Source organism: Salvelinus sp. IW2-2015, linkage group LG33 (genome assembly GCF_002910315.2).
Source record: "Salvelinus sp. IW2-2015 linkage group LG33, ASM291031v2, whole genome shotgun sequence".
Taxonomy (NCBI): Eukaryota; Metazoa; Chordata; class Actinopteri; order Salmoniformes; family Salmonidae; genus Salvelinus; species Salvelinus sp. IW2-2015.
This window is the reverse complement of record NC_036872.1, coordinates 23,050,819-23,061,937: the sequence shown is the minus strand read 5'-3', so window position 1 is coordinate 23,061,937 and position 11,119 is coordinate 23,050,819. Positions and strand designations below refer to the sequence as shown.

Genomic DNA, 11,119 nt, shown 5'->3' with positions numbered 1-11,119 from the left:
ACTCTGAATCATTGTCAAGCTTCCTCAATTCACCAAAGTGCTTTAACAGACCCTCACATCCCTCCTCTGTTCCCTGACATGTGAATGCGCTGGAAACTGGTAACATGGGAAACTAGTAAAAATGTAACTGTAGGAATGTAAATGCAAGTGAGTTTAAAGTATAATGTATTGCCTGAGGCTTTGTGGAATTCATTCTGTCAGTATTTCAAAGTCCTTTATCAAAACACCCGGGAAACGTTTTACACCTGGGGAGAGTTTCACTAAGACAGGTAGTTTTTTGTATCTCTAAGAATAGCAACCATTTCATAGCAATCTTTAAAACACAATTCAACCATAAACGCTTGAAATGAAGACAGACCATTTGATATGTGCAAACCCCAATAATGCAGTCATATCACAGAACATATTTTTTGAAAAAGTTGTAGATTTATTAAATACTTCACTTTTGTACACAATAAGTTATTTTTTTCCAATGTCTAACAGTGTAATGGCTCTTCTTGTATGATCAACATCATTCTCCCCCTCCTTCACAGTAAAACAGCCATGTCCATCTGTCCTCACAGAGAATGAATCACAGTTTGAAGTTAGCTAGTGTTTCTCCCCACACACAGCCTCCCCTCCCTCTGCAGAAGTGCTGTGTACATTACAGTCCTCTAGTGTAGGGTTTCCCAAACTCGGTCCTGGGGCCTCCCCTGGGGCCACTTTTTTTTTGCCTTAGCATTACACAGCTGATTCAAATAATCAAAGCTTGATGATGAATTGGTTATTTGAATCAGCTGTGTAGTGCTAGGACAAAAAAAAAAAACGTGCTCCCAGGGGAGGCCCCAGGATCAGGTTTGAAGCATCCATCAGCCCTTATGGTTCTACTTTCATTAGAAAAATAACAATAACATAACAGTTTTATGTGGGTCCAGCCCAGTGTTACTGTCCTCTTCACTTCCACACTCTTCCTCAAAAACAGATGGTTTTCACATTCGTACCTCCATCCCCTCATCATAACATAACATCCAATCATCTTATCCTCCGATTATCAACATACACATCAGCCCTTTTCTGTTCAAAGTCCTTGTGCTCAATACACTGTCCTTTCCAGAGCCTCTCKATCCAGATTCAGCTGCACCTCTGCTGATAGATTGGCAAAGATTACCAATCAGTAGTCCATTGCTTTACACAGGTCCGACCCCATTCACTGTCCCACCACCTGCCGCTGCTACCTGGTTCAGTTTCAGCGCTGCAGTAGCATGTTGATGTCTGTCCGGCTGTATAAACGGTTCCCCGCGTGGTGCTGCTTCCTGGTTCAGTTGCAGCGCTGCAGCAGCATGTTGAGTGAGTACTCCATGCGTTGGCGCAGGTCTGCGGGGCAGCCGGAGGTGAGCAGGGAGCTCAGTCTGAAGGTGGAGGACACACGCTCCTCGTTGATGTATGTCAGCATGTACTCCTCCCTCTGGGTGCACAGGATGATCTTGGTGTGGTCGTGGTAGAAGTTGACCTGTTAGAGAAAGATATGGATATATATGGTTTAATAAAGTACTGAAAATACAACAAATAGCATAATACCAACATTACTGTAGATTGTCTCATATTTGACCCCCCTGGGAAACTGATGAACAGTGTGCCTGAAATGTGGAATAAGTACATTTGGGTTCTTATCTGAAAATATATCTATGAGTCTATAGAAGACAATAACWGATTTGAATATTTAGCTGATGTATGTGTTATGCATTTACATTAAGTGTTCTGTGGATTTACCATAGCTGCACTGTGTCATGTGTTTCTTGGTTGAGAGTAATGTCTATTTTGGCTGTGATGATGTGTGCGTTTACCTGAAACGTGCCGTCGTTGAAGAGCATCATGAGGGCACGGTCAGACTTGAGCCACTGCAGCAGGTAGAGTCTGGGCATGTGCGTGTCTGGCTGGCTCACCAGGTCTCCACCCTACACAGCAAACACAGGAACAGGTTTAATCATTAGACTGAGAGAAGACTAGGAAAAAGGAAAGAGGAGGAGGAGAGAAAAGACGACAGAGGGAGAGAGCAGTACAGGAAAGGAGAGGGGGCAGGAAAGGAGAGTGGAGTGGAGGACAGGAAAGGAGGATTTTTGGGGGAAATGGTAACAGTAGGAAGAAATTACTGAGAGGATAGATAGAATAGAGAGATTGTCAAAGATAGGATCATCAGGAAAGGAAAAGAGGAATAGAGGATGAGAGGAGGCTAGAGGCTAGACTTACATCCATCAGGTTCTCTTCCATGTAGTGGGCAAAGTACTTGAGGACGGTCACCTGACCTACAAAGTGCTCAGGCACGTCAGATGTGGAGAACACAGAGCACTGACCCAACTCAGCATAGTAGTGGACAGTCCTACAGATAGAGAGAAGAGACAGAGGGAAAAGAGGGTTAGCAACCAAAATAAACACGTGCAGGTTTCTGAAGGACAAGATGCATGCCAAACAGATGTATTTATCAGTATGACATCAAAAAGACCTTCTCTGTCGCTTACTTTTTGTTGACTTTTACATCTGAAGCCGGCAATACTTTCCACTTCTGTTTATTTACACCCATCAAGCACTTTGATGTTCAATCTGACAGCTGAATGTTAAAACCCATAGAGCCTAAACAATCTCCAACTAAGGTATGAGTGATGTGTTGTGTAATAAAGAGAACAGAGTACGCACTTCTTGTCTGCGAGGAGGCTCATGTGTGTCCCGTTGTTGAACAGAACGCCCACTATGTGGTCTGAGAGCTGGTAGCCAAAGCCATACTTGTTGGAGTAGTCCACCCACTTAGTGACCCACTGCAGGTTACTGCACTCTGTCCCTTTGGGGATGTCATCCGCTAGAGACAGAAAGGTAGTTGTGATTAAAACACAATTCAACCATATGCAATAACAAAGGGAGTCCCACTTTATCATATTAAGTTACATTGATGTTGGAATCATTTCTTTACATGGTAGTAAGTACTACAGTATAATTACATTGTACCTGCCTTATATCAACAAAATCATGTCTCATCTCCAGGAATATAAGTGCATTAGGCTTACSTTTGGGCATGTTTTCCAGGCATCCTCTGAGAACGCTGGTGATTGTCTCAGCCACACTGCCAGTGGTGCTGTCCTCAAGACATTCGCTACTGCTGCTGCAGCTACCCAGACTGCCCCTGACAATAAGCCGGATGGTGTCTCGCGTCGTCGGGGGCAGGCCCTCTGTTGCCGGGGCGACAGGCCTCCCATTAGATGGTGACGGTGGCCTTCCATCCTGAGGTGAGGAGAAAGAGGGATGGGTTAAATAACATGGCCTCACACTTTCCTTTATCATGATTCTGTATTTCCTCATAGAATTGCTTTTCCATAATCTGACTTTTCACTACTCTACTAACTTCACTTTCTATTTGATTTCATCATGACTACCATGGTCAAATAGAGAGTGATGAGCTTCTCACCTCAGTCATCTGTTTGCTCTGCTGCTGCTGGCTGATAACCGTCTTCTTCAGGTCATGTCGAAGCTTGTAGATCTCCTCTTCCTCTTTGGTGAGTTTATCTACCAGAGACAACACACAGTCAGCAAATATTCTGGATGGCCTCACTCTGCAGCCTCTCATTCATACCAGATGTGTGATTAGATAGTAAATATGCCAAAAACGCTCATGATACATCAGTGGATTTACGACACCACAGCTTTAATCACCACTTGTTAATTAGCAAATTTGAACTGATTTAATAATTGGCGACATTGGCTAAGGCTGTCTTATGAGGAGAATGATTGATATACTCACTCAGAGTCTCGTAGTATTTGACCTTGTCTCTCTTCCCGCCGAAGAGGGCAGCCGCAGCCTTCTTGAAGAAGCTCTTGGCAGGGCTGGAGACGTGGAACTCTGGAGCGGAGTGGCAGCAACTAGCAGGAAGACGCTCTGGCACAAAACCCTGGAAGGACGGAGAGAGGGGGAGAGCGAGATGTTAGGAGAATGAAAAAGTGCAGATAGACGAATAATCATATCATAAGTAGGAAACAGAATGTTAAAACAAAATGTGATTTGCAGTCTCATGCTCCATACGGTACAGAGAGAGCAAGAGAGAGAGGCTGAGTGAGGGCTCGCTAACTCACCTGTGAGAAGAAATCATGGCGCAGTATGTGGTCCAGGTGAGGTCGGTCCTCCGGGGCCTTGGCCAGGAGGCTGGAGATGAGCTGTTTGGCCTGGGGCGACAGGGAGGAGGGCAGGGAGTAACGCGCCTCCCGGATACACCTGTACGTCTCCTTCAGATTGGTGGTCTCGAACGGTGGTCTGCCCAGGAGCATMGTGTACCTGGAGAACGGAGGGGAGATTTAGTTGGTGACTGGTTGTCATAACAGTGTATTTACATATGGAATGGAATTTTACAGAGCAGTCTATTGACAAAAAAACTCTAAATAAAATAGAATGTACTCACATGACACAACCCAGGGCCCAGACGTCTGATTCACAGCCGTGGCCCTGCTTGTTGAGCACCTCAGGGGACAGGTAGTTGGGTGTCCCACAGATGGTCTTCCTCCTGTTACCAGCAGGCTCTAGCTTGGCAGCCAGCCCAAAGTCTCCCACCTTCAGCTCCATCGACTCACTCACAAAGAAGTTACCTAGGAGGGGAGAAGAAGATTACAAATATTATACCATTTACTGAGTCATCAATAACATAAATTGGTTGGTTTACAGATTGACAGGTGAAGGTTGCAGGTTTGAATCCCTCTGCACAGTGCTTGGCAAAGCCAATTGAATGATAACGACTCGGGCTTCTATTGTGTCTCTTGCCATAGATGCTTACCAAGTTTGAGGTCTCTGTGTAGGATATCTTGTTCATGCAGGTACTTCAGCCCTGAGACGATCTGACGGAGGTAGTATCGCACTTCAGGCTCTGTGAGCACTTTGCGTGCCTTCAGGATATGTGCCAAAGACTGTACAAAGATAACATGGGAATAAATATTAGATCAGTCAAGGCAGTCTATGGAAAATAAGAACATCTCTTTCACATTAGCCAGAGATGGTATTATTTTTTGTTTCCCCATTTTATGTCTGCTGCCCAGTAAGGGCTGTAGTTTTGAGATGCTGRTACTGTATGCAGGAATTTCTCAGTCCAGTTCAGTAATAAAGGCTTAGTATTCAAGTGTAGCAGTTAACACTCACTCTTCTACTGCAGTATTCCAGGAGGATGTAGATGTTATCTTTATCCTCGAAATGATGGTAAAAGTGCACGATGTGTTTATGGTGGAGAACTCTGTGTAACTCGATTTCCCTATCAATCTATGGAGAAGATATATCATAGTGATTATTAAAAGCAATTAATTAACCAAAAGTCCTGGACATTCAGTTTCAATCTATATAGACATTATAATACATGATGAATAGTGGTGCGCGCTCTTACCTTTTCCCGTTGGTGCGGTTTGGAGACGCGCGTGTGGGGAATAATTTTCGCTGCATAAACTTTACTCGTGGACAGGTCGGTCATCTCATAGCACTTGGCGAAACCTCCCTGAAAATAAAATAACACAATCATATTGATAAGCATATTTACCAGGTTCCTTTAAAGTGTCCATGCTTTGGAATAACAGTGTACTATTCCCAAAGTAGACAGTTATAAAGAACAGTTTATCTTTGCGTAATTTGTGTGTTTCTGTAATTCACTGATGGCTACCTTTCCCAGAACTTTCCCACGGCAGTAACATTTCCCGGTGGCAGGATCCGTGATAATCTTCGACATCTCTGCAGGTGCATGACCGTGGTCCTCAGTTCTCTTTCTCCGCAGTTCACAGGAACCGGGTTGGTTGGGCTCGTACATCCTGTTGCTATTCGTCGGCTGTTGAGAGATATTCCTCAGTAATTCCATAGCGAGGTGATGACTTCGTTMCTCGTACTCTGAATGCAGTCAAGAGTGCTTGGGTTTATATGCAGCCTGGTCTCATTGACTAGCCAGAATGACATCGTAGGCCCCGCCCCTTTGTCTGGCTGGCTCTACGACGTCACTCTAGAGGTCCGGTAGAGCTCCCTCACAGTCAGGACTGGCATGTCAATGACTGGTGTTTATATGTTTACGATAAAGGAAAAGGCTTGGATAAAATGAAAAATATTTACCCAATCTTGCAATGCTAAATATGAATAATCATCATCATTATAATCTTCATCATTACCATTACATCATCATCAACACCATATACTCAGTGTTAAGGTGTTTATATACCACACTTATATCAAGCACAAGCAAAATCTTGATAACAACTAATCAAATCTGATAGTTGGGTGAATCAGTGATGAAAACCAAATGGTTAAATCATGTGTTCTGTATGTACAGTATTAATCAATCAATCAATCAATTTACATTTACATTTTACTCATTTAGCAGACGCTCTTATCCAGAGCGACTTACAGTAGAGTGCATACATTTTATTACATTTTTTACATACATACATACATCAATCAATCAAATGTATTTATATTACCCTTTTTACATCAGCCAATGTCACAAGTGCTATACAGAAACCCAGCCTAAAACCCCAAACAGCAAGCAATGCAGAAGTTTATTTATTTAACTAGGCAAGTCAGTTAAGAACAAATTCTTATTTACAATGACCGCCTAGGAACAGTGTTCAGGGGCAGAACAACAGATATTTACCTTGTCAGCTTGGGGATTCGATCTAGCAACCTTTCTGTTACTGGCCCAACACTCTAACCACAAGGCTACCTGTTGCACCATGTAGAAGCATGGGGGCTAGGAAAAACACCCTAGAAAGGCAGGAACCTAGGAAGAAACCTAGAAAGGAACCAGGCTCTGAGGGGTGGCCAGTCCTCTTCTGGCTGTGCCGGGTTGAGATTATAACAGAACATGGCAAAGATCTTCAAATGTTCATAGATTACCAGCAGGGTCAAATAATAATAATAATCACAGTGGTTGTAGAGGGTGCAACAGGTCAGCACCTCAGGAGTAAATGTCAGTTGGCTTTTCATAGCCGAGCATTCAGAGTTAGAAACAGCCATATGTGTTGTAAAATCATATACATTGCTACAGCACATATAAATGCTACAAAATTGTGAGTGTAAATTAATACAACTGTGGCTTTCTGCCACTCTGATTTTAATTTGAGGTTCTAGCACCATCAGGTGGTTATTTTACAGTCCTCCAGGTTGGAATACAGTTTTACGATCTGCCAGTATGTCAGAGCAGATTACCATAGTTCCTGGGCACAGCCATGGGTACTCTGTGGTGTACAGCAGAGCCCTCTGCAGGCTTTAGATCTGTGGGTTATGATCACATTGACCCAGGCTCCCAGTGGAGACCGTGTGCCGCCTTGATTTCCAAATGGCACCCTATTCCCTACATAACACACTACTTTTGACAAGATACCGATGGGCCCTGGTAAAAAGTAATGCASTATATAAGAAATAGMGTGCCATTTGGGATGTACAACCTTCCCACCTCCTGTGTGACTGCTTCTGTCTGCTGACTAAGGGGGAGACATGCACAACAGGAGTTGGCTTAAGAATTTGCCCGTGCTTCCCTCACTGGTCTACTACTGTTCCTCTGCTCTCTCCTGCCTGCTTGGCATGTGGAAAGACAATACAATTAACGTGCCTTTTTAGTTAGAGGGGATGATATGATATGAAGTCAGACAAATGCTGTGCTCTCTACTGTATGTCCTGCTCTAATCTCTATATCATTGCGCACTGGCCAGTGCAGTGATCAGCTTGGATAACTAATGCTCTTCTAGCTTCTAGATGTGCGAGAGCCTTTTGAATTTTGAATAAATCAAAAAAGAAAAAGTACACAAAGACAGAAGCAGTTGGCGATACTGGGTTTGTGGTTTGATTGGCATATATTTGCATCGTTAATTAGCATATATTGGGTTTGTTGTGAACCAGTGAATGACATTAGGATTAATCCAGTCATCGATGCACAGTATAAGGTCATAGGGTCATGCCTGGCCCAGGGCTGAGCGTACAGTGCTGATGTCATAGGCCCAGGCCTGGTCGAGGCCGTCGCCCTGCGATGCTTGGTGGGGCCACTGGGGGAAGGGGAAGCGGCAGGCGACGACACAAGCGTCATCAGGAAGCTCCCTCAGAAGCTTCTCACCCAGCACCTCCATCTGAGGACCAATCAGAGATGCTGGTTTTAGTCATCAACCAATCAGATCAATACTCTCTTGTCAAATGATCCAGCACACCCAATAATTTCTGAGTTAAGACTGTTTGAATATAATTTAGTTATTAAAAATCTAATTGTAGAACTAATCGTATTATAAGAGCAGGAATTGTTCTTTCTCTGCGGAGGCCTTGCATGGATAGAACGCTTACCAATCCTGGGGCTAGGAATACAGTCACGTTGTTGTAGTTTGACAAATCAGTCTGTCAAATGAAAGAGAGAAAACACATTTAGTAAAGAGTATGTGTCTAATAAACACAATGTTAAAGAACTATACTGTACCTTCCAGAAGTCCTTGTTGACAAAGTTTGCCTGGCTGGGTGCTACTCCTGTCCAGCGTGCCTTCACTCTAGCATATGCCAGCAACATGGAGTTGATCTCAAATCCAGTACACTGGAGGCCAACAGAGTAGGCAGCAAACACCTAAGACAAGAAGGTAGAGGAAAGTTGAGTCATACAACTACCTATAACTTCACTGCAGCAAAAGAGTGACTCCACTATAATTTGTCTGTTGCTTGTTGTTCTCGCCACACAAGATCCCTTGCTAGAACAGAGAGAAAAGTGTCAGAGAGAAAAGTGTCAGAGAGAAAAGTGTCAGACTCGGAATGTGTCCCAAATGGCATCTTATTCCCTATATAGTCCACTAAGAAGTACACAATATAGGGGAGAGGGTGCTATTTGGAACACAGCCTCTATTGTTCATAGCAGAGAGTTTTAATTCACCAGAGCCAACTCACCAGTCTCCCGTCTCCTGATCCCAGATCAACTAGTTGGCCTCTGCGTCCCTCCAGCAGCTGCATGGCGTTTACGATCTGAGCTTTACTCGAGGGCAGGTAAGGCACCTGTATGAAAATAATATTGCCAGTCAATAATATTGGCCATAATATGGGAGACGGTTAGCCTGGTCCCAGAACTCTTTGTATTTTTTCTAACTCCATTGGTCATTGTCCAGCCAAACATGACATCGATTGACAAGAAGTTGGCATGTAGCGCAAACAGACTGGGACTCAGGCTAGGGGACGGGGTATGTGGGAGACGCCACTGAGTTGTATATCTCCTTAATTGGTTCTAGGTAGGACATACTTATCCCTTGGGGTTTTACAGTTGTAGACTAATACAGCACTACTTTAAAAAAACTAAGGCAAGGGGATTGAATGGAGCCTGCCTAATGTCATCAATTCAGCTACATAGGTGGAAAAAGCCTTGCAAAGGGCCTTGCACATACAAGATGAGACATCAATGACCCAGCCAAGACCAAAACAAGACCCAGCCAAGACATTCATAAAAAGGGTTGTAAACATGTGGCAATCCAATCTATCTTCCATTCTTTATGGCCCTGACCGTCCGCCCCCCCCCCCCCCCCCAATCCCTTGGTTTGTATTACCCCAATTCGTGATCAACTGTGCCTGACGATAAAGTGCTCTTGTCTGATGATGATGAACTGATGGTGAAGAGAGTAGCACAGTATCCATTAATCAAAAACACTGCATCATGGCGTAATTGGAAAAAACATCCAACAAATATTTAACTTACCAAATTGTTCTTCTAAAAATATTTGACACCCCTTTCTCAATTTGAAGGCACCATGAAACGACCATGGAGGATTCCAAGACAAGCAGCAAAGCATTCTTAAGAGTATTACTGTTTGTTGATTTCACTGCCCTTCCTGAGCACATTCATGTGAATGAGATATACCTTGAGTCTTCTTGGCACTTTGCGGAAGCCAGGAAGGGCAAACATAGTCCACATCCCGTAGAGGCCAGCGAGCAAAGCCCCAGTAGCAACTGTCAGGATGGGGTTGTCCTTACTGCTATGGACCATCCTGGAGCCTTGATCCTGGAGAATGAATTCTGTGGAGTCCTCCATGATAAACTGTCTCTATTAGGCTACATAAAGCAGTGGTTAGCATCCATATTTGTACTGTACTAGGCCAATCAAAACAGCAGAGGCAACAGTCAGGTGGACAGGGATAGGCTTAATGTCTTGATTCATTGTTTATTTTTGACACAATCATAAATAAATACCTGAACACAAAAGTTGCTACCGGTATTCAAAGTAGTTGTAAAGCAATGCAAATAGTTTCTCTGATATTGACATTTGCAACATGTCATTGCCATCGACAATTAATAAAGTAATTCAATAGACATGCAAGAATTCAAGCCCCCAGCAGAGGGTGCAATAGTGTTATATGATCGTGCAAAGCACTTTAGAAAACTTTTGTTTACGAAACTCGTCATCAAAATCTTTTCAAACATAACAATTGTTCAAAGGGAACCTGCTACTATATCAATGCATGCGTTAATATTGGTGAGTTGATCATTACCCAAGATGTTTCGCAAGATATTCCCCACATATGTTATACACGTTGATTCTGTAAGCCTATGTATGTTCTATAGAACATTTTGCAGACACATTTGGAGACGAGAAAACATGTGTTGTAATATTATTGTACGACATAAATTGGTTACTTAAGATAATTGCACAAATTGTTGCACAAATAGGCTACAATTTAGTAAAACACGCACATTAGGCTTTGCAACTGCGACCTACCTGACGCGCCCCCGTCTCAGCAATCCCTTATTTTATAGGGCAATGAGCCATCCAGGCGGTCAGTAGACATCAATCAAAAGGCCAAACGCTTAATTCCCGCCCACGAGTCATTAATAAATAACACACCCAATCACATCCGTTCCCGGTACATGGATAGGTKATTTGCATTCCATAACTGAGGTTTCCAACAACTAAAGAATAGGTAGTGGCCACGCTACAGCCAATGAAATTGCCTGTCTATCTTATTATGTAACCGTTGTTGTGTCTGGTAGTGTCGTTAAGTAACCCAATATAACATTTTAATCAGATATATTGTCTGAAACACTTATATTTTACATAACACAGTCTAGTCAGATGTTGGGCAAAATAATTCGGCTTTATAGGCGACATGGAAGACTTCAAAGTCATATTTATTT

The 11,119-nt window shown here is 43.2% G+C and overlaps 2 protein-coding genes across 2 annotated transcripts; both read right to left on the bottom strand.

Moving 5' to 3' along the window:
- Positions 1 to 404: 404 nt before the first annotated feature.
- plk2b (polo-like kinase 2b (Drosophila)) lies at positions 405 to 5,895 on the bottom strand. The gene is made up of 13 exons (XM_023979168.2): positions 5,655 to 5,895; positions 5,385 to 5,492; positions 5,147 to 5,263; positions 4,788 to 4,917; positions 4,419 to 4,602; positions 4,096 to 4,294; positions 3,767 to 3,914; positions 3,434 to 3,531; positions 3,036 to 3,249; positions 2,671 to 2,830; positions 2,227 to 2,356; positions 1,824 to 1,934; positions 405 to 1,489 (listed from the first exon to the last, which is right to left on the bottom strand). Exons 1-13 carry the CDS (start codon positions 5,844 to 5,846, stop codon positions 1,298 to 1,300), a joined length of 1,983 nt encoding a protein of 660 aa, XP_023834936.1. The 5' UTR covers positions 5,847 to 5,895; the 3' UTR covers positions 405 to 1,297.
- A 1,913-nt stretch (positions 5,896 to 7,808) lies between these two features.
- On the bottom strand, positions 7,809 to 10,900 carry si:dkey-190g11.3 (adenine nucleotide translocase lysine N-methyltransferase). Its single transcript, XM_023979057.1, has 6 exons — positions 10,704 to 10,900; positions 9,849 to 10,039; positions 8,891 to 8,995; positions 8,436 to 8,576; positions 8,306 to 8,356; positions 7,809 to 8,097 (listed from the first exon to the last, which is right to left on the bottom strand). The coding sequence occupies exons 2-6, from the start codon at positions 10,017 to 10,019 to the stop codon at positions 7,927 to 7,929; spliced, it is 639 nt and encodes a 212-aa protein (XP_023834825.1). The 5' UTR covers positions 10,020 to 10,039; positions 10,704 to 10,900; the 3' UTR covers positions 7,809 to 7,926.
- Between the last annotated feature and the right edge of the window lie 219 nt (positions 10,901 to 11,119).

Excerpts from the sequence above, each read along its gene's own strand:
- si:dkey-190g11.3 (XM_023979057.1), bottom strand. The coding sequence starts at position 10,019 with ATGGAGGACTCCACAGAATTCATTCTCCAGGATCAAGGCTCCAGGATG. Across the intron at positions 8,357-8,435 it reads TCAACAAGGACTTCTGGAAG|ACTGATTTGTCAAACTACAA; the intron begins GTACAGTATAGT and ends TTCATTTGACAG. Across the intron at positions 8,098-8,305 it reads TATTCCTAGCCCCAGGATTG|ATGGAGGTGCTGGGTGAGAA; the intron begins GTAAGCGTTCTA and ends ATTGGTCCTCAG.